The 21,612-nt window shown below is 39.5% G+C and overlaps 4 protein-coding genes and 1 long non-coding RNA gene across 15 annotated transcripts; 2 read left to right on the forward strand and 3 right to left on the reverse strand.

Annotated features, from left to right (window-relative positions):
• Positions 1-1,185: 1,185 nt before the first annotated feature.
• Positions 1,186-3,978, reverse strand: LOC119123920 (olfactomedin-4-like). Its single transcript, XM_037253317.1, has 6 exons — positions 3,943-3,978; positions 3,660-3,878; positions 3,130-3,295; positions 2,689-2,916; positions 2,234-2,402; positions 1,186-1,731 (listed from the first exon to the last, which is right to left on the reverse strand). The coding sequence occupies exons 1-6, from the start codon at positions 3,976-3,978 to the stop codon at positions 1,299-1,301; spliced, it is 1,251 nt and encodes a 416-aa protein (XP_037109212.1). The 3' UTR covers positions 1,186-1,298.
• Positions 3,979-4,017: 39 nt separating this feature from the next.
• LOC119124686 lies at positions 4,018-4,323 on the reverse strand. Its single transcript, XR_005098314.1, has 2 exons — positions 4,205-4,323; positions 4,018-4,098 (listed from the first exon to the last, which is right to left on the reverse strand). It is a non-coding gene; the product is annotated as an uncharacterized LOC119124686 (long non-coding RNA).
• A 1,563-nt stretch (positions 4,324-5,886) lies between these two features.
• Positions 5,887-9,471, forward strand: LOC119124685 (olfactomedin-like). Of its 4 annotated transcripts, none has more exons than XR_005098311.1 (6): positions 5,887-6,044; positions 6,675-6,836; positions 7,009-7,218; positions 7,952-8,084; positions 8,203-9,174; positions 9,245-9,471. XR_005098311.1 is itself a non-coding variant. In XM_037254886.1 (5 exons), exons 1-5 carry the CDS (start codon positions 6,012-6,014, stop codon positions 9,045-9,047), a joined length of 1,383 nt encoding a protein of 460 aa, XP_037110781.1. In that variant the 5' UTR covers positions 5,887-6,011; the 3' UTR covers positions 9,048-9,178. The 4 variants fall into 4 exon arrangements, 1 of the variants encoding a protein (XP_037110781.1); XR_005098312.1 differs by having other exon boundaries at positions 8,203-9,147; positions 9,205-9,461; XR_005098313.1 differs by having other exon boundaries at positions 5,894-6,044; positions 6,678-6,836.
• A 1,058-nt stretch (positions 9,472-10,529) lies between these two features.
• On the reverse strand, positions 10,530-17,417 carry ldhd (lactate dehydrogenase D). Of its 4 annotated transcripts, none has more exons than XM_037254939.1 (12): positions 17,265-17,417; positions 16,780-16,892; positions 15,547-15,688; positions 14,629-14,770; positions 13,969-14,128; positions 13,605-13,804; positions 13,330-13,458; positions 12,519-12,646; positions 11,646-11,736; positions 11,054-11,165; positions 10,739-10,920; positions 10,530-10,657 (listed from the first exon to the last, which is right to left on the reverse strand). In XM_037254939.1, exons 1-11 carry the CDS (start codon positions 17,367-17,369, stop codon positions 10,740-10,742), a joined length of 1,503 nt encoding a protein of 500 aa, XP_037110834.1. In that variant the 5' UTR covers positions 17,370-17,417; the 3' UTR covers positions 10,530-10,657; position 10,739. The 4 variants fall into 4 exon arrangements, with proteins under 4 accessions (XP_037110834.1, XP_037110833.1, XP_037110832.1 ...); XM_037254938.1 differs by having other exon boundaries at positions 10,727-10,920; XM_037254937.1 differs by having other exon boundaries at positions 10,723-10,920.
• Positions 17,418-17,472: 55 nt separating this feature from the next.
• Positions 17,473-21,043, forward strand: fam169b (family with sequence similarity 169 member B). 5 transcript variants are annotated; one of them, XM_037254942.1, is made up of 8 exons: positions 17,494-17,637; positions 18,189-18,203; positions 18,287-18,416; positions 18,556-18,658; positions 18,751-18,836; positions 19,396-19,558; positions 20,008-20,190; positions 20,456-21,043. In XM_037254942.1, the coding sequence occupies exons 3-8, from the start codon at positions 18,291-18,293 to the stop codon at positions 20,599-20,601; spliced, it is 807 nt and encodes a 268-aa protein (XP_037110837.1). In that variant the 5' UTR covers positions 17,494-17,637; positions 18,189-18,203; positions 18,287-18,290; the 3' UTR covers positions 20,602-21,043. The 5 variants fall into 5 exon arrangements, with proteins under 5 accessions (XP_037110836.1, XP_037110840.1, XP_037110835.1 ...); XM_037254941.1 differs by lacking the exon at positions 18,189-18,203 and having other exon boundaries at positions 17,473-17,637; XM_037254940.1 differs by lacking the exon at positions 18,189-18,203 and having other exon boundaries at positions 17,491-17,637; positions 18,257-18,416.
• The last annotated feature ends 569 nt before the right edge of the window (positions 21,044-21,612 follow it).

Raw genomic sequence — 21,612 nt, forward strand, 5'->3', positions numbered from 1 at the left:
GAAAAAAAAACAACCAATCGGATACGCAAGGTGATTTACAAAGTGTCAATTATTTGTTGCACACTCAGAGGGCATAGTCATCCCAAGCCTGCGACCTCACCCTGTGACATTGTTACACCACAAAGAAACTTATTTGCAAAGGAGTGTTACTTTAACACACTGTAAGTTTGAAGAGACTGCAGCGATGTGTGTGTGACATATGATTGATACCTTCTAAACTGCATGTTCTGTCGCTTTAATATATTTTTTAGGAGTGCAGTATTATTTTGCGAAATTAGAGGGAAGATGGGGCAGGAAGCAGTAGATATTTTTTTTATTATTTATCACGTACTACTGTGAAGTCATAATATCCCTGGTGGTCGACTTGTGCTTTGGCACTGAACGGGTTTAGACCTTGGCCCTCCTTGCACTTGTAGATATATATATATTTTATTTTCTAGAGTAGGTTACTAACACCAAACAAACATTGATGTTAGTATATGGTGAAATGTGTTCTTTTTGCCTTTGTGTTTGAAACATTATTTTAGTCAAGTGATTTGTTCACGTGCATTAATACATGTATTCTTCTTTGTGTCGTTAAGATTAATTTCACTTGAGCAATAAGTATGGTTTTCTTCTTGTTTGCATTGTTTCATAATGTCTTCCCTATGAGCAATCACACCAGTAGACAGATTTTTACCTGCTTGGCTGTCATGTGTGATGTAAAGTTTAAATGTTATACATACAAATATATATACAACATAAGCTGTCACTGTCCCATGTACTAGTAACAAGTAAATAAAGACCTAATGTCAGTATTTGCCGTGTGTAACGGAATCAAATTTGAGTCTCTTTCTACCAACTGTATTTAGTATACAATACTGTTTCTTATTGGTCAGTATGAACCGTACTTCTAATTAATCATACGGAAAATTTCAGTTGCAATGCATTCATTGTCAGAGCTTAAATCTCTTGGAACGGTGTAATATTTGTGTCAAAAAGAAATGTGCGTGTCTGCTTAGTCACAATTGCATACACCACAATTTAAATGCAACATTGAATATTTATTCATGATAAATGCACATACAACAATAAAAAAATAAAAAAAGTAAGATTTGTGCATATAGTGACACAAACAGTTCAAAGCAATCGGTAAGAACTGTCATTTCGACACAAATCTCTCTCTCTATAGAAATTTTCTCTCCATATGGAATTTGTGTCTCATCCCATCCCTCCTAATGCAACAAGCCGAAAGAAAAAGATGAAAATGGAACTTTACTTTCAAGTTAAATGACTTCAGCCTGTCGTACTTACAGTATTTATTCAAACAAAAAGTCATAAGAGACCATGTAGCCGTCACAGTAGACGTGCAACATCTGGTCCCTTGGGCTGTAATTCAGGAAGTTAATGTCAGGACACATCTTGCGGAAGAAGATGCCAAGTTTGAACTTCTCTTCTCCAGTTGAGGTGTCAAATGAATAAAAAATCTCTTCCATGTCATTATTTACAAATCGTGTCGCATAGAGGATACCATAAGCCATGAAGGTGTTGGTGACCGTTTGCTTATAGACTGAGGTGTGCCAAGTTTGGTTGAGCGTAGGTGGATCTCCTTCCACTTTGGCCAACACCAGGTTACCAAAGTAATGGACCGTGCTGTAGATGAGCCACACACCTGACTCATCTGTTGCAAGGTCGATGTCAGTATATATGTAGCACTCGCTAAATTGGCAAAAATTCCCGTTTGAGTTATACCTGTAGAAAAAGTTTAGCATATTTTTAGTTAACTGGTCTGTTATCCTAAACATACTCTGCATTACAAATATAGTATATAACAGGGGTCACCAAAATGTAGAACGTTTTGTAAAATACTTTTTTTCCTGTAGTGTCAATTAGAATCAAAATAAATGTGTTTTCCCCGATCACTACGTATATATATATACGTATATTCCAAAGTTGTACCTAACATGAGTCGCTGATTACCCTAACGCCTATATGCTTTTACGTCTTCATGTGCCCTGCAACTGGTTGGCGACCAGTTCAGGGTGCAGTCTACGATTGGAACTATTGTGAGGACAGAAGTTCCAAATTATTTTGAGAGACTATTAACATTATAAGCATCTTCACACATGGGTATCGTTAATTACTAGATTACCCTAAACCTTTGTGATTATTCATTACCCAAGAGGTAGCTGCCAGTTTCAAAAAAGTTGGTGACCCCTGGTGTATAACAAAACAAGACAAAACAAAAATGAACCTGGTGCCTTGAGGTAACTGTAGGGTGGAAACGGTTTTGGATGTTACGTTGAACCGACAAAGTTGGTCAAAGTTATAACAATTGTAGAACAAGGCGTCACCATATAGAACAACATTTGGTCCTTGAATGGTGTTGGTGGTTGGATTATAAGGATTGATGTAGAAATTACCTGCAATGAGACAATATATTATGTTGCACCTGTTCTGTCTCTCAACTATGTTGATGTGTGTGTGTGTGTGTGTGTGTGTGTGTGTGTGTGTGTGTGTGTGTGTGTGTGTGTGTGTGTGTGTGTGTGTGTGTGTGTGTGTGTGTGTGTGTGTATGTATGTGTGTATGTGTATATATATATATATATATATATATGGAGAGAGAGCGAGAGAGACAGAGAGCGAGAGAGAGAGATGTACGAATTAAAAACAATGTAGAGAATATCTGTTTTGGATTTCTAGATGATACCTGGTAACTTAATTCCTACGGTCAGAGAACTCAGGCTGGAGTAGAAAGTGATATGGTTGGCATATATGTTGTTGACATCTAATATCACCCGCCAATACCAGTTCTCTTTCCCCAACTCGGGTTTTGGGTCACGGCCCCAGCCTCCATACTTATGGTTAACAGTAGATTCTCCATTGGAGTAGAATCTAGGCCCAGTAATATTCACAAACTTGCCATGGGGACAGACATCTACAGAAAAAATGGAAGTTGAATTAAAATGTATTCCCTGTAAATCAAACATATGTCATATATAACATGTCTCTGCATTATATAAATTATACAAATCAAGTTGTATTGTGTTGCATTGTATTATTTTTTTGTAGCGAATAGAAATCAGGAACAGTAAAATGACTGCTGTTCACGTGTTTATGCCCTCTCGAAACGTTTGCAGATTAATTTTACCTGAGGTCTGCCCACTGTCTGGATGAGGAGTGGGCTGTGTATTGTGTGCATCATTCCTGCATATTTCCAGGTCTCTTTTTAGGCGCTGGTTGGCTTTACGGCTCTTTTCTACCTGTAAGCTGTCATATTGCTCCAACTCCTGCAGCTCTGCTTTCAGTTGCATCAGCTGAGACAGAACAACAATTAAAACAACAACAACGGTACGAATAATTACATCAGTGAACGAACCCAAGATTGAAATAACACTCATGACGGTAGAAAACATGCAAATTTAATTTTTCCTTTTTTAGCAGGTTGCAGAAATGGAACATACATAAGTTTATTAATTTTGGTCTGATATTGCAAGTCAGGCATTCCATGCTAATAATGGACATTGCATTATTTACTTTTAATTGTCTTCCGTAAAAAACTGTCCATAATAATATATAACATACAATAATAATTATTATTGTTATTATTATTGTTGTTGTTGTTGTTGTTAGTATTATTTTAATTCATTGTACTCAAACATGGCATTAACGCAAACTTACCTGTCTGCCAGAATCAGTAGTTAAGTGCTGGAATTCCTGGGTGGTTCTGTTGAGTTTGTCAACAATATTCTTGATCTCAACGAGTTCATTCTCTATCACCTGAAGACTAACCACTCCATATAGCTCGCCGTCATCCTCCTTCTCCAGTATTGACACATCTTTTAGAAGTTGGGGCAAACGGAACTTCAATCCAAGCAGCTGACTTTCAAGGTTCCCAGCCTACAAAGAATACCACATTTTATTCAGGATTTTTTCGCGTGTGCAATCATTGATATCACAGTACACCCTTAGGTATTGATCGATTGTGGCTAGTTACCATTTGTGGGCTGACAGTGTGAGAGCATTTTGCTGCATTTTCGTTCACTGAGTTGAGGGTTTCATGAGGGAATGCCTTCTCTTTGTTCGTCAGTTCACACACACAGCGATCTTGTTGATTGAGCTGACGACAAAAGAGACAAGTTCCCAAAAAACAAGAAAACATATATATATATGAAGTAATATGATTTTAGAATCAAATAAACATTCTTAAGAATAATATATCTCACCTGTTGTGTGAAGTTGAACAGACAACACAGAAGAATGAGCGTGTAAAACTTCATCATGGCTTTGAGGAGAATAAAAACCACCGCTGACAAGCACTGCATTTGGATTCTGCAGGTGTTCACCTTTAAATGTTGGTGTGTTGCATATGGAACACATTCCGAAAATGATCACTTCCTCCTTCTAGTTTCACTTCTCTGGAATTGTTTTGGACATGAACACAGAACATTCTGAAGGACAATTCCCACCCTGGCCACTCCCTTTTCGAACTGTTGCCATCAGGCAGACGCTGCAGATCAATTAGGTCAAGGACTAGCAGATTCGCCAACAGTTTTGACCCTACAGCGGTAGTCACATTGAATGCCGCTAAAAGAAAATGATTATGTCTGTGTATGTTCTTCTGTGGGTTTTTAGCTTGTATTTTTTTATCTTTTTATTCTTTTATTTTCATGCACTGATCGGTTGGCACTTTTTTAAATGTCGTTGTACATGTGTGACAATGACAATAAAGATCTATTCTATTCTATTCTATTCTATGAAGAAAACAGATGAAATCCAAACTTGTTCTTACTTCTCGTCCCCAGCCGTTCCACTATGTGTTGTCATGGTTTCTGTCTGTGTGCCCGCCCCTCCCCTCCATGATTAAGTGTGAATATTCTCACCTGCCTCTTGTTACCTGTCGTGTATATAAGTCCTGTCTGCCCCTCACGTCCCGTCGGATCACTGTTGTCTTGATGTCTTTTTGGTTCCTGTTGTCATAATGTTGTTGTCGTCACGCTTCATGTCTTTTTGGTTCCTGTCGTTTTTGAGTCTGTTTCGGCGGGTCAGTCAGTCATGTTATCGTTTTGTTGTCATGTCAGTTTGCCGAGTCTGTCTTTTGAGTTCCTCCAATAAACCCTGGTCCAAGCTGCACTTGGTCGCCCTGCTCCATTCAATCCGTGACACTTGTATTCTGTATGAAAATAATGTTTGTATAATAGTCATCATCATCTTCTTCTTCTTTTCCTTTCGGCTTTTCTTCTCAGGGGTCGCCACAGCGTACCATCAGATGCCATTTATGTTACAGATTGGGTTCGCATCATGAGAAATATAAAAAATAAGACTTCCACTTAACTGGTTGGGGACCTGGTCTGGCTCCTGCATCTCATCCCAGCGTGTCAACATACAACGCTATATCAGAGGTCATTGACACGATCCTATTGCCAGAAAGTCTCGACGATACGAATATGGGGGGCCCTGAAAGGAATAGTCGTCTATTCATCCATTCTGAACCAATTATCTACTTTAGTCAAAGGAATTTTATATTCCTCAATTTTGTTATGACAGGTTAGTTTTATGATAGGAATGCTTTCTTCCATGCAATCATTCCTTCATGCAAATAGACTTTTTTATAGATGGATGGATGGATGGATGGATGGATGGATGGATGGATGGATGGATGGATGGATGGATGGATGGATGGATGGATGGATGGATGGATGGATGGATGGATGGATGGATAGATACTTTGACTGTCTCCCACCATGGGAACTTTGTTATTTCCCATGGATAGATACTTTGACTGTCTCCCACCATGGGAACTTTGTTATTTCCCAAAGTAAACTATTTGTTTCACAATTAAGAAATATCTTCTTCCGAGTTTCACATCCACATCTTTGTGTGCTGACCCAGTGGAAACAAGCAGCAAGTTTGATGAAATATAACCAGGTATGTTATCGACTGCGCACAAGAGATGTGGAAGGAAGTTTAGTACGATCATTGTAACAGTTCGACTACGTAGTCAGTTTAGTCTTCATTAGATCGGTTGTCAACATGTTGTTGTTGCTTCTCCTACTGGCATCCACAGTAAGTAATGCGTGTTTCATGCTGCATCACTAAAGTATCTCATTCATTTTATTGTATTGCTTTTAAAATATTTTTTGAAAATATTATTGTTGGAATGCGGTGACACATATTGTAACTTAAATATATACGTATATTTCTTTTTTTTAATGGTAAATGGTCTTTAATTTACCTAACATACAGTGTGTATTTTCAGACTTTGTGGTAGGTACTTAGATTAGCTAAAGATCACTGGGAGAAAATCTAAATTTCACTAAGGCCAATACAATCCAATACAATAAAATACAATTTTAGGGAATCTGCGGCATCGCTCTACACTGTCTGATTCTGAACGGGTATAGGAAATTGAGAAACAGAACCCCCACCATAATAATATAGGACATTAAAAAGAGATTATAGAATGCTGAAAGGACAAAGGTGTTGTATGAATGCACAATGCAGTACTGTGGCTCACACTGCCTGGATCTTGCATAACGGGGGGTCTGATTTGAGATTCAGTCATGTATTCATTTGTGTTAACGTCCTCATTTCTTGGCTTAGTAATAGTATTTTTCAGTGTTCTCATGCAATTTTTCGTTTTTGATTTCATGGAGTGAGCCCATTTTCTAATATAGCGTACTTCATGTTTGACAGCAGGGTAACTGCCAGGTTCAGCATGTGTCGGGTCAGGTGAAAAATGGCTCATGCGCATGTGAGGTGAACACCAACGTGTGGTTATTCCCTGCTAAGAAGTATGAGGCCACACTGCAACAAGTTGAATCTTGCGAGGATTCACTTCAAAAGCTACAAGAACAGGTAAAGTTAAACCATTTCATATCTGTCTGACAGACTATCTTTAATAGAAACCCATTTACATTGTTCATGTTCACCTGGGTTTTTTGGGGGCGTGTTTACTGTACCGACTTATGATTTGGGTTCAACAAGCCACTTTCATCTGCAGCCAGCAATCCGTTTTCTTTTCCATTAGGTGCATCTGTCAAACCAGCGTCTCCCTGAGTTACATGCGGTGCTTGATAACATAACTGGACGGTTGGAGCCTTACCAGTACTTGAATTATAAGACCTTTTCTGCCTTACGGCTGCGTCAGCTGGATGAAGAACTCGACAAGCTGGAGGATAATATTAATGCCATGTCCCTTCAAGTGAACAACGTAGATTCAACAAAACTCTCAAAAGAGGTACGTCATACAATATAGCAACATATCACAAACAGCAATATAATAATTGAAAAACAATGTAAATCTAATTTTCGAAAAGGTTATCTGTGTAAAATACTGGAGCAAAAGAACCCATGCTCACAAAACATTAGGGACATTCAGCATGAGATTTCAGGATAAGGCTATAAAATGCTCTATAACCTTGACTGGTGAATTTCAATTGACCTTCTCTAAATTTAAAATGACACATGTCCAACTGTTCAACATTTCAAACAAACTTGCTGTTTTTGAACATACCGGTCAAGTAAGCAAATGACTCAATTCAAAAATGCTGTTTGACACATCGAGCGATACATTCCCTGGTTGAATTACAATTGTTAGTATTTAAACTGCCCATTTTTAATCATATTGTTCACATTTTGACATCATGAGACCAAGACGACGGCCAACAATTGCGCAACAGCACCGCGTCGTGCCTTCATACAGGATGTGCGAGGGAGGCAACCACCGAGTTTAAGTGTCAGAGTCTCATCAGCAGGTTCGATAGGAGACTCACAGAGAGCCACGGGAACTGGACGTTCTTAAAGTTTGATGTCATTGTTCAAACACGAGCTGTTAATCTTTAATAGAAAAGAGCCAGGTTAAATCAGAAATTAAGTTCAGCTGAAAATGATTTTGTGCCTTAGGTTCATCCTGAATCTAGCTTACATTTTGTGACACCGTATAAAGTATTACTGAACCTTTGTTTCACTAGGTCCACAAACTGCGACAAGATGTTGGCAAGATGCATATGGCAAACTCGATCAACATGAAGACTGTAAAAGAGAGACTCCGCTACCTGAAAAACAGTGTTGAGTCATGCTTGTCGATTCCAAAAGATTTCAGAGGTATTTTGTGAGGAGGGATCCATCATATATTGAAGTTTGTGTTCATAGTGATGTTATAGATACAAATAATCCTCTATGTCTCATTTCTCATGATTTTCTTCTCCTTTATTGTTTCCAGGTCAGCAAAGGTATTGCCTTAGAGGTCTAATGACCAACATCAGTGCACCGGTCATAACAAAAGTCAGTCCATATGGTAAAACCATCATCTCTGGCTCATGGGGTCAACAAGCCCTCGCGGACAACGAAGACCAGCAAAACATCTTCTGGATTCAGCCTATGCTCCACGGCGACACCTCAGGCAATATCCTGAGAACCTACCAATCTTATGAAGACTTCATGGCCTCTACTAACCACGAAGATGTTACCATAGCTCCATCCAACACCGACGTTAATACAGTCGAAGGCCCCAGTGCCGTCGTGTATGGAGAGGCTCTGTACTATCACTGTTACAACTCTCCAGATGTCTGTCGCTATGATCTGAACAGCAAGACTGTCACAAGGGTCGAACTTCCCGGAATTGGGAAGGACTCCAGAAAGTTCCCTTATTGTTACTTTGACTGTCGGCCTCATAGTGATGTGGACGTGGAGGTAGATGAAAGCGGACTATGGGTCATCTATGCCACAGTAGGTAGCCACGGTAATCTTGTGGTAAGTAAACTATCATGGGATGGTGAAGCTGAAACGCTCAATATCACACAGACGTGGGAAACGAGGCTGTTCAAGAAGGCGGCAACCAATGCTTTCATGAGCTGTGGTGTGTTGTACGCGACTCGTTTTTATGATGATTTCTATGAAGAGATCTTTTATGCTTTCGATACAGCAACAGGCAAAGAGGACAACACACTTGCGCTTCGGATGGAGAAAATCATGAAGGGAGTTGCCAGTCTGAGTTATAACCCAATCAACAGGCAGCTCTACATGTTTAACGATGGATATCTTCTCACTTACCAAGCCCACTACTAAAATTCAATATAAACCTAAAATAGGACGACAGCAGAATGCACATGAAACATATTGAACATCAAAGTGGCAAGCTTTTGTTTCTGTTACTGAATATTCCTAATTTACATAATCAAAATGGCAGAAACAAGTTTGTTGTCATGTCCCTACATTCCACAAGTTTAGTGAAACAGCATCATACTCAGCGAATCAATCCCTAATTTAACATGACATAACAATATATATCACCAACACAATGTTAAATGTTTCTCGATTTAACTGACACATTAACTAGATTTGTTTTTTCTTTCGGGCTTATCCTTTGTTCTTTCTCTCCATTAGTATTGCTGTCCGCTAGTTAATTCACAAAATTTAGCCTCTTTCTGTTCCCTCGTTTTCAAGATATTAACAAAATAAATGTGTCCAAGAGATTTACAATTTTAGTCCATATTAAATTTGTATCATTTGTGTCGCTAAATTGCAAATTTGTATCATTTGTGTCGTTAAATTGCAAAGAATGAACGGAGATTTACAACTTCTTTTGGTCTTTGGTTGAACGGAGCTTTCCATTCAAGCCTGCAAAATCAATTAAAAGCAGTTAATCATGGCTCATCTGTCATCTTGTCACTTTTAAACTGCTTTGTATTATTGTATTGTATTATTGTTATTATTTGTATTATTACTTTGGATTACTTTTTCTTGTAATAGATCTAATGGTTGGTTTGTTGAAAATACATCAATTAATCAATCAATCAATAAACACAAGTGTAAAGAACTGCACATTACAATGGCAAACAAAACGCTAAATCGCGGCTTGGCAGTGACGTCATTGGAGAGCTGTTCGAAGTCGTACGGTGCTGAACAGATATCGCTCGTCGTCTTTCAGTCAGCTGGCCAGACTGCTGGTTCGGGAAGGTTGGCTTCCCATCAGCTCTTCATTGGGGAGACAATACACGCACGCGCACGAGGACCCCAGACGATGCACACCTTGCCTTCAACAAATGTAGGCGAGATTCCCGATCCGTACGGTAAGTCATGTTCTCTTTCTAGTGCTCTTTTCAACTAAGCATAACAGATTGCTGGTGATGAACGGACTATTTTTTCACAGTGGAGCTGAGCTCGCGCTTAGCTGAGTGTCTAGTGGGTAGCCTACGTTACTTTCACCACCGTGGTCTGAGTTCAATTCCCGGTCAGGGAACCAGATGAAGCCATAGGGAGGCACATACCAGTGTCTCCCCTGTGCCAGTCTCAAGTCTGGGTAAATGCAGAGCATTGCATCAGAAAGGACATCCGGTGTGAAAACTGTGCCAAAAATGTCTCATGTGAACTATCTGGGAAAAAACAGATGGATTGCTGTGGCGACCCCTGAAGGGAAAAGCTGAAAGGAGCCACCACTGTCAAGTCCTAATGATTTTTTTCATAAATATACAATAGAATAGAATGCCTTTATTGGCAGGTATACAATGAAAATATGACAGATTTTTTTTTTTTAATTACTAACACCCAGAGTTCATTGATTATAAATAATTCATTAATTAAGTTCTGATCCAGATGTAAATAACTTGAAATAAAATCTGAAATGTTGATCCCTTGCATATATTCATCTTCTGATGTCATACTCCCAGATTTTTAATCAGCAGAAAAATAGAAGAATTTACCACACTTATACTCACCATACTTTTGCACACAATTTTGTTACTTGGTTCACTGTATACTTCAAGGCTCTCTTGGCAGCAAAACCTTCCCCGGATTCATTAAGTTGTTTGGGTCAAGATCATCCTTGATGCTCTGCATGACCTGCATCGTCAGGGATCCCATCTCTTCATGGAGCAGTGCTCGCTTGCCCAAACCCACTCCGTGCTCCCCTGTGCATGTACCATTCATAGCCAAGGCCCGTCTGGAAGAAAACCAGGCAATGTTGTTTTCAGGCCAAACATACAAAGTCAAGGAAAAGTGTGAGAACATTGGAATTGCCAAGATTTCTGCATATATTGGTCACTAAACGATACAAAGAGGTAGAAAGTTATTACCTTGCCAACCTTTCACTGAACAGATGGACCCTATGCAGTTCTTCTGGGTCATTGGGATCAACTAACATCAGACAGTGAAAGTTCCCATCACCCACATGACCTGCGATGGGACCTGCACGAGCGTTACAAAGGGCAGAACATTGGAAGGGGGGCGGGGGGGATCCCTTTTACTTGCAAAACAATAACACTGTCATTCAGTTGTTTTGTGATAAACATGAGAATGAGAAATTCTGGAAGAAATCAGATTGATCCATGGTAGCGCTCGATGATGTCCACATTGTTCATCTTTTGCCTACCTATTCCACAACTTCCCAAAAATCCCGAAATTTCCATTTTGAAATTCACGCCAAATTCTCCAAAACTTCACTTTACACTTCTCATTTCTACATTTCTCAAGTAATTCAACTCGTTGCAACATCAATCTGCAGCATTCCCCAGGAATGTATTCAGCTTCTTCGCCTTCGCACGCAATTTCTCCAGAAATTGCATTTTCTAGTTAGAATCTATCGTCACATTTTATTTTAAACAAACTTTATGTTGTGTGGCAGTGATGGCATGAAGAAAAGAACCTTCGCAATTGCACTGTGCTCACCTGTAAGTTTGTTCTGAATCAGGTCGGCCTTTGTCTCCACAATGATATGAGGCAGTTGGGAAATAGGAACACAGACATCTGTAGAATAGGCCTACAACACAAAACGGGAAATTTGTCAACCACTTTGGACCACATTCAAAAGGTTTTTGTAAGAAAACAACAATTATATTAAAGGGCTGGCTATAAACCACACTGCTTTAATGCTAGGTTGACAAAAGACTTCACAATTACAGGATGCCAAATTCATTATGTTATACCGTCGTGGTGAAACACTGATTAGTACGTCCGTCTAACAGTTTAGAGGTGCAGGGTTCGATTCCGGTTTCGGTCTTCCTGTGTTTACTCCGGGACTCCTTTGGGGACTCAGGTTTCCTCCCACATTCCAAAAGGCATTCATGGTAGGGCCGATCAACCTCTCCAAATTGTCCGTTGTGAGAGTGAATGGATTTTCATCTATATGTGCCCTGCAATTGGCTAGTGACAGGTTCAGAGGTGTATCCCGCCTTTCCCCCAAAGACTCCTGGGATAGGCTCCAGCACGACGGCGACCCTCGTGAGGATCAGCAATTATTTAGTTTTAATCTTTTTGAATAAGTCTTAAGAAAAGGACAAATTACGACGCGGCACCAAAAAGATTGGTGGGCAAGAATTTGCATTCGAAAATGTAAAGGATGAAAGACAAAACACTTTTTCCCAGTTACAAAACTGCTTCTTTTTTTCCAACCTTTCCAGAGCACATAAGCAATTTTTTATTGTCATCATGGTAGTCAACCAAACAAATAGGGTGCGCTATTATTTCTCACTTCTGTTCTGTTGTGGGATTTGCGCTGAACATCTTCATTCCACAAAGCAGCACAGAGCTACAATATCTTACCTTGCAACCAGGTCTTAGTGCCTGAGCAGCATACCAGGCGTCATGACGAGCTTTCCACAATCGGTTTCGTGTTTCTGCATCTCTAGCCCATTGAAAATCAGAGCCATGATTAGTCTGTGTGATTTCCTCTGTGGATACATGACAAAGACCAAGCATGATTTTTTTTTTTAAGTAAGAATTACATAATTCTGCAGACATAACACAATCCCATACAAAGTTTGAAAATATGTAATGTGTTGTCTTCTATTGGAGCGAATACCATATATTAAACTGAAGAGAATTCTTCCAGTTTCACGGGTCATGCTTTTGCCAGCATTACACTCTTAGTTCTTCAGGTGGCGCAAGACCTGTGGCCACCTCTGGCCTACCTCAGGTGGTGCAAGTCTTGTGGCCACCCTCCAACATTGCTCCGGCGGTGCAAGCTTTGCAGCCGCCCTCTGAACCTACTCCAACACCCTCCAACCTTGCTCAGGCGGTGCGATTCTATTGACACCTTTTCTGTCCAGTTCCTCACCTAGGCCCTGTTTGCCCAATCCAGGGCATATATCTAATAATCATGTACTTGAACCTGTATTACTTGGGAATTGGGTGCATTATGAAGAATGCTTGATAGTTATTCTTAAATAGCAAGCTAAAAATATTATTTCACAACTACAGCGCAATTTAAATACAGCTAATTGAATCTGTGGTCATATAGGCAAGAGGCAAGTGGTAGAATCGTACATTATACAGCATTCTAGAGCTAACATAAGTTTCCTTCAACTAAAACAGACCATCTAAATATATGAATGACTATTCTTTGACAACTCACCAGTTGTGTTGACTTGTTCTGCAAGGCTCTGTTCAGAACCATGGAACTCCAGGAATAGGGTTGGAGTAACGGGATACGACAGAGAGCTGAACTTGTTGCATGCGTTGATCATCACGTCATCGAGAAATTCTTTAACACCAAAATAAACCGAAATGTTACAATATGCCATCAATGATCCGAAATGATCTAAGAGGGGAGTATTTTTCAGGCAGTCGTACTGGCAAGACTAACGTTTGTGGTGTTGAGTGCTACGAGCGCACGCAACCTGTGCTCACCAATGCGAGCGATGGCTACCCCAGCTTGTAGAATCTGCACAGTGCTATCCACAGCAGCCTGTACTGAAGGAAATGAGCAGACTGCTGACACCATGGCTTCTGGAATACCATAGAGGCGTAGAGTTGCCTTAGTGATAATTCCCAGAGTGCCCTCTGATCCAACAAAAAGGTTCGTCAAGTTGTACCCCGCTGAAGTCTTCCTATAATTTATGGATTAAAAAAAAGAGCAGATAGAAACTTACATAAGCACAGATATGTATCAATACTGTTGCTCCGAAGAGAGAAAATGTTTGCTTGGGCATCCATCCATTATTTAAAACGTTTATCCTCACAGCACTTGAAAAGATGATTGTCTTTTGTCTACCTGGGACGTCGGCCCTTGCCAGCAGTGTGAATAATAGTACCATTGGCAAGTACCACTTCCAGGTTTATAACATTTTCTCTCATGGTTCCATATCGCACTGCATTGGTACCAGATGCACTACAAGCTGCCATCCCACAAAGTGAAGCATCAGCTCCAGGATCTAAGAGGAAATGCATGTCAGTATCATTTTTTCAAATTATTGGAACAAAATCATCTGCAGAGACACAGAGAGAGAGAGAGGGAGGGTAAGATCGAGCCGCTTGATGGCCAAAATGAGAGCCAACAAATATGTTTTCATGTGGATGGTGATGTTTTTTTTTTAAACAATATAAAGCACGCTAACCTAAAATCAGAGGGCCCTTTTTTTAAATCCAAATATTCAGATTTGCATAATGGCTAATAACAGATGCAGTTCGTTAACCTATGATTCATGCAGCATTCCAAAAATATGGATAAATAATGCACTCAGGTTCTGTTGGGATGTTGACTAGCATTAAAAGGTTGAAATGAGCTTTCATACAATGGTGGATTGGAATGCCTGGCAAAAACTGTCCAGTGAGATATATTATGGTTATTTATTGCACATTTTTGTCACTGTATCATTTGAGATTCTGGACTAAAGAGAGACTTATGTTAACATTGGGTTTGTATTTGACTGACCAACAGGAAACCACAGTCCAGTGTCTCGCAGATGGGCATTGAGGGCTTTTCGAGTCACACCAGGCTCTACGGTCACATCAAAATCTTCCTGGTGGAGATCCAAAATGTGGTCCATATTCCTGAGGCTGAAGCACACACCGCCCTAAAGTAAAAGGGATGATACATTCAGTATTCCACTACAAGTGCGTCCCCTTGTGGTGGTTCTGAGGGGATGTTGATTGCAACCAGTTCTGAGGCAGCAGAGACCAATGGTGTGCTGGGTAATCCGGAGAGCCGGGAATTTTCCCAGAGGGCCACTCCAGTGAGTGGGAGTGGGGATGGGCTATAATTATTATTTTTTTGTTTTGATTTGTTTATTTTGGGTAATACATAAAGAATGCAATTTTTACAGCTTCATTTCGCGTCCTACTCTGGCGGCAGCTGAACTGAATTTATAGTCTACAACTTAATTAAGTTGTATAAATGTTGATACTGTAGTTACTTGAATGTTTGTTCATCTGCACTTAGGTCTGCTATCTCTGATTACTTGGTTCATTTGGTGTATTATTTAAAACAAGTTTTGCTTGTGTTCTGTAGATAATTTGTAAGGTTTGGACTATTTTTTTCCAGGTAAGGTCAAATATATATTTATTTTCTGTATTGAAATTAAAATGTTATTTTTACCCCTTCTTTCTCTTTGTGTGATTTTTCCAGCATCAACATGCCTTTACTTCAGCTATTATTTGACCTTTTTAAAGAACTTCACGTAAGTGTGGTCTTTCAGAAAATGCATAATGGTGAGTAGTTGTATGGAAGCATTTGAATTAGAGACACTATTTGTGTTTTTACAGTGCAGATCATCTCCCCGTGGTGGTGATAGAAACTACACAAAAGTGTTATTATTGATATTATTGATAATGAGATTTTATTCTCCCCCACCTTGACTGCTCCAACCCCTCCCTCCAGGCCAGTTCCAGTACCAAACGGGATGATGGGCAGGCGCTTTTCATGGCAGACTTTCGCCAGAGCACTGACCTCCTCCACACAATGTGGAAAAACCACCACATCTGGTGGACGACATCTAGACAGACATTGACATAGGACATTACTAGACTGAAGGTAGTTATGGTATGAAACTGCAGTTTAGCCCTTGTCAAAAGCCGAGGTTTGAAATCAAGATCCAGAAAATAGAAACCCTGCCACGGGCTATAGCCACATCCTTCTAATTAACCAACTGGTAAATAAGCTAGCTCCTAGGAGCTCGTTTACCTTCCGGCTTTGTTGAAGCACCTTTCTGGATCTGAGTTTGAAGCTACAAAATAGTGTGTCGCTTTACAACAGTCCCAGGAAATGGCATTGCAAGGTAAGGAATGGCACATAAGGAATTCCATGGATCTTGGCACAAAAAGGCACGCTCACTTACCTCTATGCTCAGTGCTTATTAATAGATTGTATTTATGGAGTAGTAGTGCTGTCATACATCGATTGCACTAGTAATTATAACTGAATTAATGTATGTAGTGACAGGCTACAGCGCATTCCCCGACTTTCATACAAATTTAGGTTATGCTAATGTTGTTTGACCCTGGCAGGGGTTTTTGAGTTTTTCCTTGCCCTTTTGGGAGCTTAAGATCAGGGGATGCTTTGAGAATAATTGTCAATTTTTGTCTATGTGAAGCCCTTTGAGACTGCTTGTGATTTAGCGCTATACAAATAAACTTGACTTGACTTGTAGGAGCAGACTGTCAGAAACTGAAGACTCAGATTTTGCAATTAAAAAAATCGATTGAATAACTTACAGTTGATACATTTGGATTGTGTGGAAAGTTAGATGAGGTGGCTTCCAAAGATTAAATTAAACTGACGTGCTTGTATTTCTTTCAATCTTTAATAAGGATTGTTAAACACACAATGACAAAAGTTATCTTTGACAAATTATTTTTCATAGTTACATTGACATATTCAATTCTCCCATCCCTCGATTGCAACCATGCACACTAATAAGAAAAGAGTGAGTTTCACGAAAAGAATTAATTTGTCCAGGGGCCAGTCAAGTTAATATCAGCAATAAAATCATGATTATTTGCCGAACTGACTGTCTATAGACGTTGTTAATGTTGCCATGCTTACATTTCTCAACATAAATTCCAAATACATTCGTGTAGCTTTGACCTGTGCACAGATTCATCTTTGCCGTGTTGCTCTCTGACAGCAGTTCCCAGCGACACCCCATCCTCGCCACATATTGTCCTGAATGTAGAAAGTGCACTGTCCAAAGCAGCACTCTGTGTAGACACACAACAGGCATATATTAAATAAACGAAATATATATTCAATTCATTATGTTAGTATATTAAATAAATAAATAAATAAATAAAGATACTTAAAACCACAAAAACCAACAAAAATACAGTACTGCAAAAGCTTGGGGCACAGGCTAACAGTGCATTTGCGGCTAGCACCAAATGAGTATCATTCGTTATATCAAAATGCATTTTTTTGCACAATAACATAAACGGACCTACTTCGTGCAATAAATGTGTTACTCTGGAATTATATTACCCACAGTACATTGACATTTTACATAGCCCACATGACCTCGACCTATTTAAACAACAACAAAAAACTGGCGTGTACTCATATGAATACTAACTTACCCTGGCGATGTTAATCGTTGTAAAGCTGCGACGCTGACAAAAAAGTCGCTGACTTGCTGCCAGCGCAAGCAACATTGTTTTGCCTTTACTGTACCATACCACCATTTTAGTCCATTCTCATCAATACGCCAAGGCTTTCCGTTTAAAGATTCAGAATAAGTGGCAATTAAAACACTTCCTTTCTTCAGTGGCTTTAAATCTTTTACTTTGAAAGCATTTCCGGTTGTTTTTTTTTCCTGTTCAAGTCTGGACCTTTTAGGTTTTTCACAAGATAATTTCCTCGCTTGACTGTAGTGCTGTCAAGGAAGTACAGTATTTGTTAAAATTACCATGACAGTCCTTCGTTTTTTGTCACAGCTAAGTCTGACGGAAAGTAGGTTATCTTGCCTTTGCTGAGTGATTGTTTCAAAGAATTTGTCTCGCATGAAATCTGCTTTCTGTTCTACGTTAGCAAGACAAAGTTCACTGACTGGCGTATGAATGTATCACTTTAAGCCACAGGTGTCAAACTCAAGGCCCGGGGGCCAGATACGGCCCTCCACATCATTTTATGTGGCCCGCGAAGGCAAATTGTGCATCAAATTCATGTCATTACTAGAATTGCAAATTGTCTTCACTTTTAAAAATATCTTTTTTTTTTTTTTTATATTTGACCAGTTTCTACTCGTCTGATTTGAAAACGAGTTATTTGTCAGTTTGTTTTAAAGCTTATACTGTATATAATATGAGGTGCTCATACATTTATTTGGGTTGACAGTCATAATGGCCCTCCGAAAGAAACTATGACTACAATGCGGCCCGTGAAAAAAATGAGTTTGACACCCCTGCTAAGCGCTCATTTGACTGAAAAGGTCATTATGAATTTAAAAATTGTATCTGTGTGTTTTATATTAATTATTATGGTGGCTCAAATGAACATTGAAGGGAGGTGGGTTGAAGGTTGGTTGATTGTATTAATTGAATGCTTGTTATTTTTATTGTCCACAATGTAAACTCCACGTCAACGTTAATGTTCTGTGCAGGAAGATGTTCCCTGTAGACCTTCCACCTGTAGATGAAACTGACCTGACGTCAGCATCTGAACAATATCTTTTGTCGCTTGAATCCAGACCTGAAGGTCATGAATGGTTTCAGTCATCCAGCACATCTAAGGTCTATTTGAAACCCCACATATTGTCTTGTATTGTATGATAGACATTTTACCTCAAGCAAAATGACGTTGGTTTTATATTACAATAGCTGCGTTTGTTTCTATGTTTTCAAGGAACCTATACTTTGTCTTTCCAATTAGTTGCAAATAACAGCAAGTAACATAAAATGGTTGCAATTGTTTGAAGATGACCAAGCTAGATGTTCGTTATTGGCACTTCATCCACCCGATGATCCAGCTCAAGGTGTGATCACACATCCTCACACAGACATATTACAAACATGCATACACACACACACTCCCTCTGACGCTCCCTCCTATCCATTTGCCTTCTAGTGGTGGCCTTATACTTGCATGGAAGTTGGTGGCGTGTGAATGACGTTTTACGGACATCCTGCAAAACAAGAACTGACTTGCTGCCAGTAATCCCACTTTCATATTTGATATATTTATATATGTGCCTCTACCACAGGATTGAATGCATATGGTTATATTGAGGGACTCATTGTGTGGAAACTGAAACTTAAACCTTGATCCTGGTCATGAACAGTCTGGAAAACCTAGACACATTTACTGTTTATGTTGTAATTTTTATTCAATTGTTGGAAAGAGAGAAAACGAAGACTGAGGAATTACATAAAGGCCCCCAAACATATTTTTATATTTTACATACAGATGATACGCTGAATTTCCAAATCTCAAAATGAATGACTTGAACATGAAAAAAAAATCACATTTTAAAGTTAGAGAGTTGCAGTAATTATGTTTGAATTTGTATCAAAGCAGCTGCCACAATACATCCACCATAGAAAATATTCATGTCTCAAAACATGCTCCACCACCAATCTTGCTGAATCAGGTAACGGTGACAGCACGGTAGTGTTCAAGATCTTCAAAAGATCTTCAAAAGTCAAAAATGCTTTCAGACCAACAAAGAAACACAAAGTACTGTTTTACCATTGGGCGACCTGTTTTCTTTAGGTGCAGTCACTTATGGAGAGGCTCATTATATTCCTGCTAAGTCAGGTCGTGGAGAGGCCGTCACAGCAAGAAGCACTCTTCTCCCTGCACCCCCGCTCGGAGAGCGCCAAATTGCTGTGGAGAGATGGCCAAGCAGTCGGCTTCTACACTGTCAAGCGCAAGGGTATCATACTAAAACCTTGCATATGATGTTGCTGCATCTGGGCACTATTTTTGTGCTGAGCGCATGGGTGGACTTTACTTATTATACTTCTCTTGCATTTTTGAGTCACTAAATATGAACCAAATTATGCACAAATATCAGTACTGGCGAAAAACTTAAGTCAATACTGCTCCTCATAACAACCTTGCAGATTCTGTATTTTCGACATACAGTACATGCAAACTGTCCGTTCAGATTGAGCTTGCATTGCGAACGAAACAGTACCCGATATAGGACCACATATGTAAGTGACCCAGGTTGGATTTGAAAAAAAAATTAGAATCGAGCCTTTCAGACTACATATAGGTCAAAAAATATTTGGACTTGTTTCGCATTTTCCTGCAGTCTGAATGTAGCCTTAATGCTGTACACACTACTGCTGAGTCAATCCCGTCTGTGTGTTTTTTCAGGCAGTCTCTGCGACAGCTGGAGTAGTCGCTGCTACCTGCTGCCTGTTCTAGACACTATACTGGTGAGGACGAGCTGGCGGAGGAGAGGACTGGGCCTTAAGATGCTGAGTGACTTCTGCTCCTCCTTCCCCAGCGAGGAGGTGCTGGGAATCAGTGTGCCACTTTCAGCCAGCATGGTTGCAGGTTAGAGCATTTTCTAGTGTAACCCCCAGAAAAACACAAAACTTGCCATTTAAGGGCAGCATATAAAGTATAGTAATATATGTTCACTTCCATGATGTAATAAAATCCACATTTTCTCATGAAATTCTTGAACTGCTGCATTTTGTAATAAGTTGTCACGTATTGCATCAGTCATTAAAAAGTATGGGTTGTATTTTTTTATTATTTTTTTTAGAAAAAAGGCAATCATTTCATGCATTTTGTAACAAAATACCTCTGTTTTAAGTGTGTAGGCACTTTTTGCAACTGAATGAAGATCACAGAGACCGTCTGTATGAAGTCGAGGCTCCGGGTGCATGGACTCAACGGCGAAACATCTGGCTCAACATCCAACTATCCCGCTATGTGCACAGTGGAGAACAAGTTGGCTGAGTAGGAAACCTCATTTGATCCAAGACTGGGTCCATATATCTTGTATCTTCTACAAGTTGGTAGAAGTTCCTTTGTTTTAGCTATCGTAACTGTTTGATTTACGGTTTCTTGCATCTATCCGTTTTACCGGCACGCTCCGGATAGGTTGCCAGCCCATGTTAATTCTTCCTTCAGGAGTCATGTCACACCGAGCTGAGGAGCAGAGAACACCCAGATTGCTATCAAAACTGGTGAAATGTACTCCTCCTACATCAGTGGTTCTTAACCTGGGTTCGTCAGCAGTGTAGTACCTGAGATTGATCAATCCTGTTTGTATACTATTCACTATTTTTTTATTATCGTCTTAAAGGGGCAGAGAAAATGTACATTGATTCACTTGTAAAATAGTTGGGTATCAACTAATGTCTGTCCCCCAAATTAAAAATAATACACTACCAAGGAATTCTTTAGTGGGCTACCTATAGTATTTTCAAAAATGTGTCAGCTTCAGTAGAGCCCCACAACGTTTCATCAACTCATGGCTTGGCAGCAAGTCTGGATCAACAGCTGCACACAACAGTAGTTGGTATAAAGGTTCATTCCCATATTGGTTTACTGGTCCTGAAATGAGCAAGAACTGAGAAACTTAAATATTTCCGTGAGTACAAACTGTAAAGTAATACAGTTGTGTAATATTTGTTCTATGTGAAGTATTACAGAAAATTTGGAGGATACATCCTCCCACACACACACACATTGTTTTTAGGAAGTGTTTTGAAATCTTTGGAAAAACAACAATATGGTAGTCTTAAAAATTTTTAACATTTATTTTAACCACATGCAATCTAGTCTTTTCACATTCTGTGACTTTGAATAGTTTGTTTCTACTATTAGATTCCATGGAGGTCTTAGGGAAGTGGAGGAATTCCCCTGTACACATTTGAGAGGTCCTGGGTTCATGTCCTTCTGTATGCATTTTGGATGTTCGCCTTAATGTTCCCCCTTACTCTCTCAATTTACAAAATAGCAACA

The sequence above is a fragment of the Syngnathus acus genome, chromosome 6 (assembly GCF_901709675.1).
Source record: "Syngnathus acus chromosome 6, fSynAcu1.2, whole genome shotgun sequence".
Classification (NCBI taxonomy): domain Eukaryota; kingdom Metazoa; phylum Chordata; class Actinopteri; order Syngnathiformes; family Syngnathidae; genus Syngnathus; species Syngnathus acus.

Excerpts from the sequence above, each read along its gene's own strand:
- fam169b (XM_037254941.1), top strand. The coding sequence starts at position 18,291 with ATGTTCCCTGTAGACCTTCCACCTGTAGATGAAACTGACCTGACGTCA. Across the intron at positions 18,417-18,555 it reads AGTCATCCAGCACATCTAAG|TTGCAAATAACAGCAAGTAA; the intron begins GTCTATTTGAAA and ends CTTTCCAATTAG. Across the intron at positions 20,191-20,455 it reads TTCAGCCAGCATGGTTGCAG|TGTGTAGGCACTTTTTGCAA; the intron begins GTTAGAGCATTT and ends CTCTGTTTTAAG.
- ldhd (XM_037254939.1), bottom strand. The coding sequence starts at position 17,369 with ATGGTGGTATGGTACAGTAAAGGCAAAACAATGTTGCTTGCGCTGGCA. Across the intron at positions 14,771-15,546 it reads GAGGGGTTGGAGCAGTCAAG|GGCGGTGTGTGCTTCAGCCT; the intron begins GTGGGGGAGAAT and ends CTTTTACTTTAG. Across the intron at positions 11,166-11,645 it reads GATTCAGAACAAACTTACAG|GTCCCATCGCAGGTCATGTG; the intron begins GTGAGCACAGTG and ends ACGCTCGTGCAG.
- LOC119123920 (XM_037253317.1), bottom strand. The coding sequence starts at position 3,978 with ATGGTAACTAGCCACAATCGATCAATACCTAAGGGT. Across the intron at positions 3,296-3,659 it reads CTACTGATTCTGGCAGACAG|CTGATGCAACTGAAAGCAGA; the intron begins GTAAGTTTGCGT and ends GTTCTGTCTCAG. Across the intron at positions 2,917-3,129 it reads AGACAGTGGGCAGACCTCAG|ATGTCTGTCCCCATGGCAAG; the intron begins GTAAAATTAATC and ends TTTTTTCTGTAG.
- LOC119124685 (XM_037254886.1), top strand. The coding sequence starts at position 6,012 with ATGTTGTTGTTGCTTCTCCTACTGGCATCCACA. Across the intron at positions 6,045-6,674 it reads TTCTCCTACTGGCATCCACA|CAGGGTAACTGCCAGGTTCA; the intron begins GTAAGTAATGCG and ends CATGTTTGACAG. Across the intron at positions 7,219-7,951 it reads CAACAAAACTCTCAAAAGAG|GTCCACAAACTGCGACAAGA; the intron begins GTACGTCATACA and ends TTGTTTCACTAG.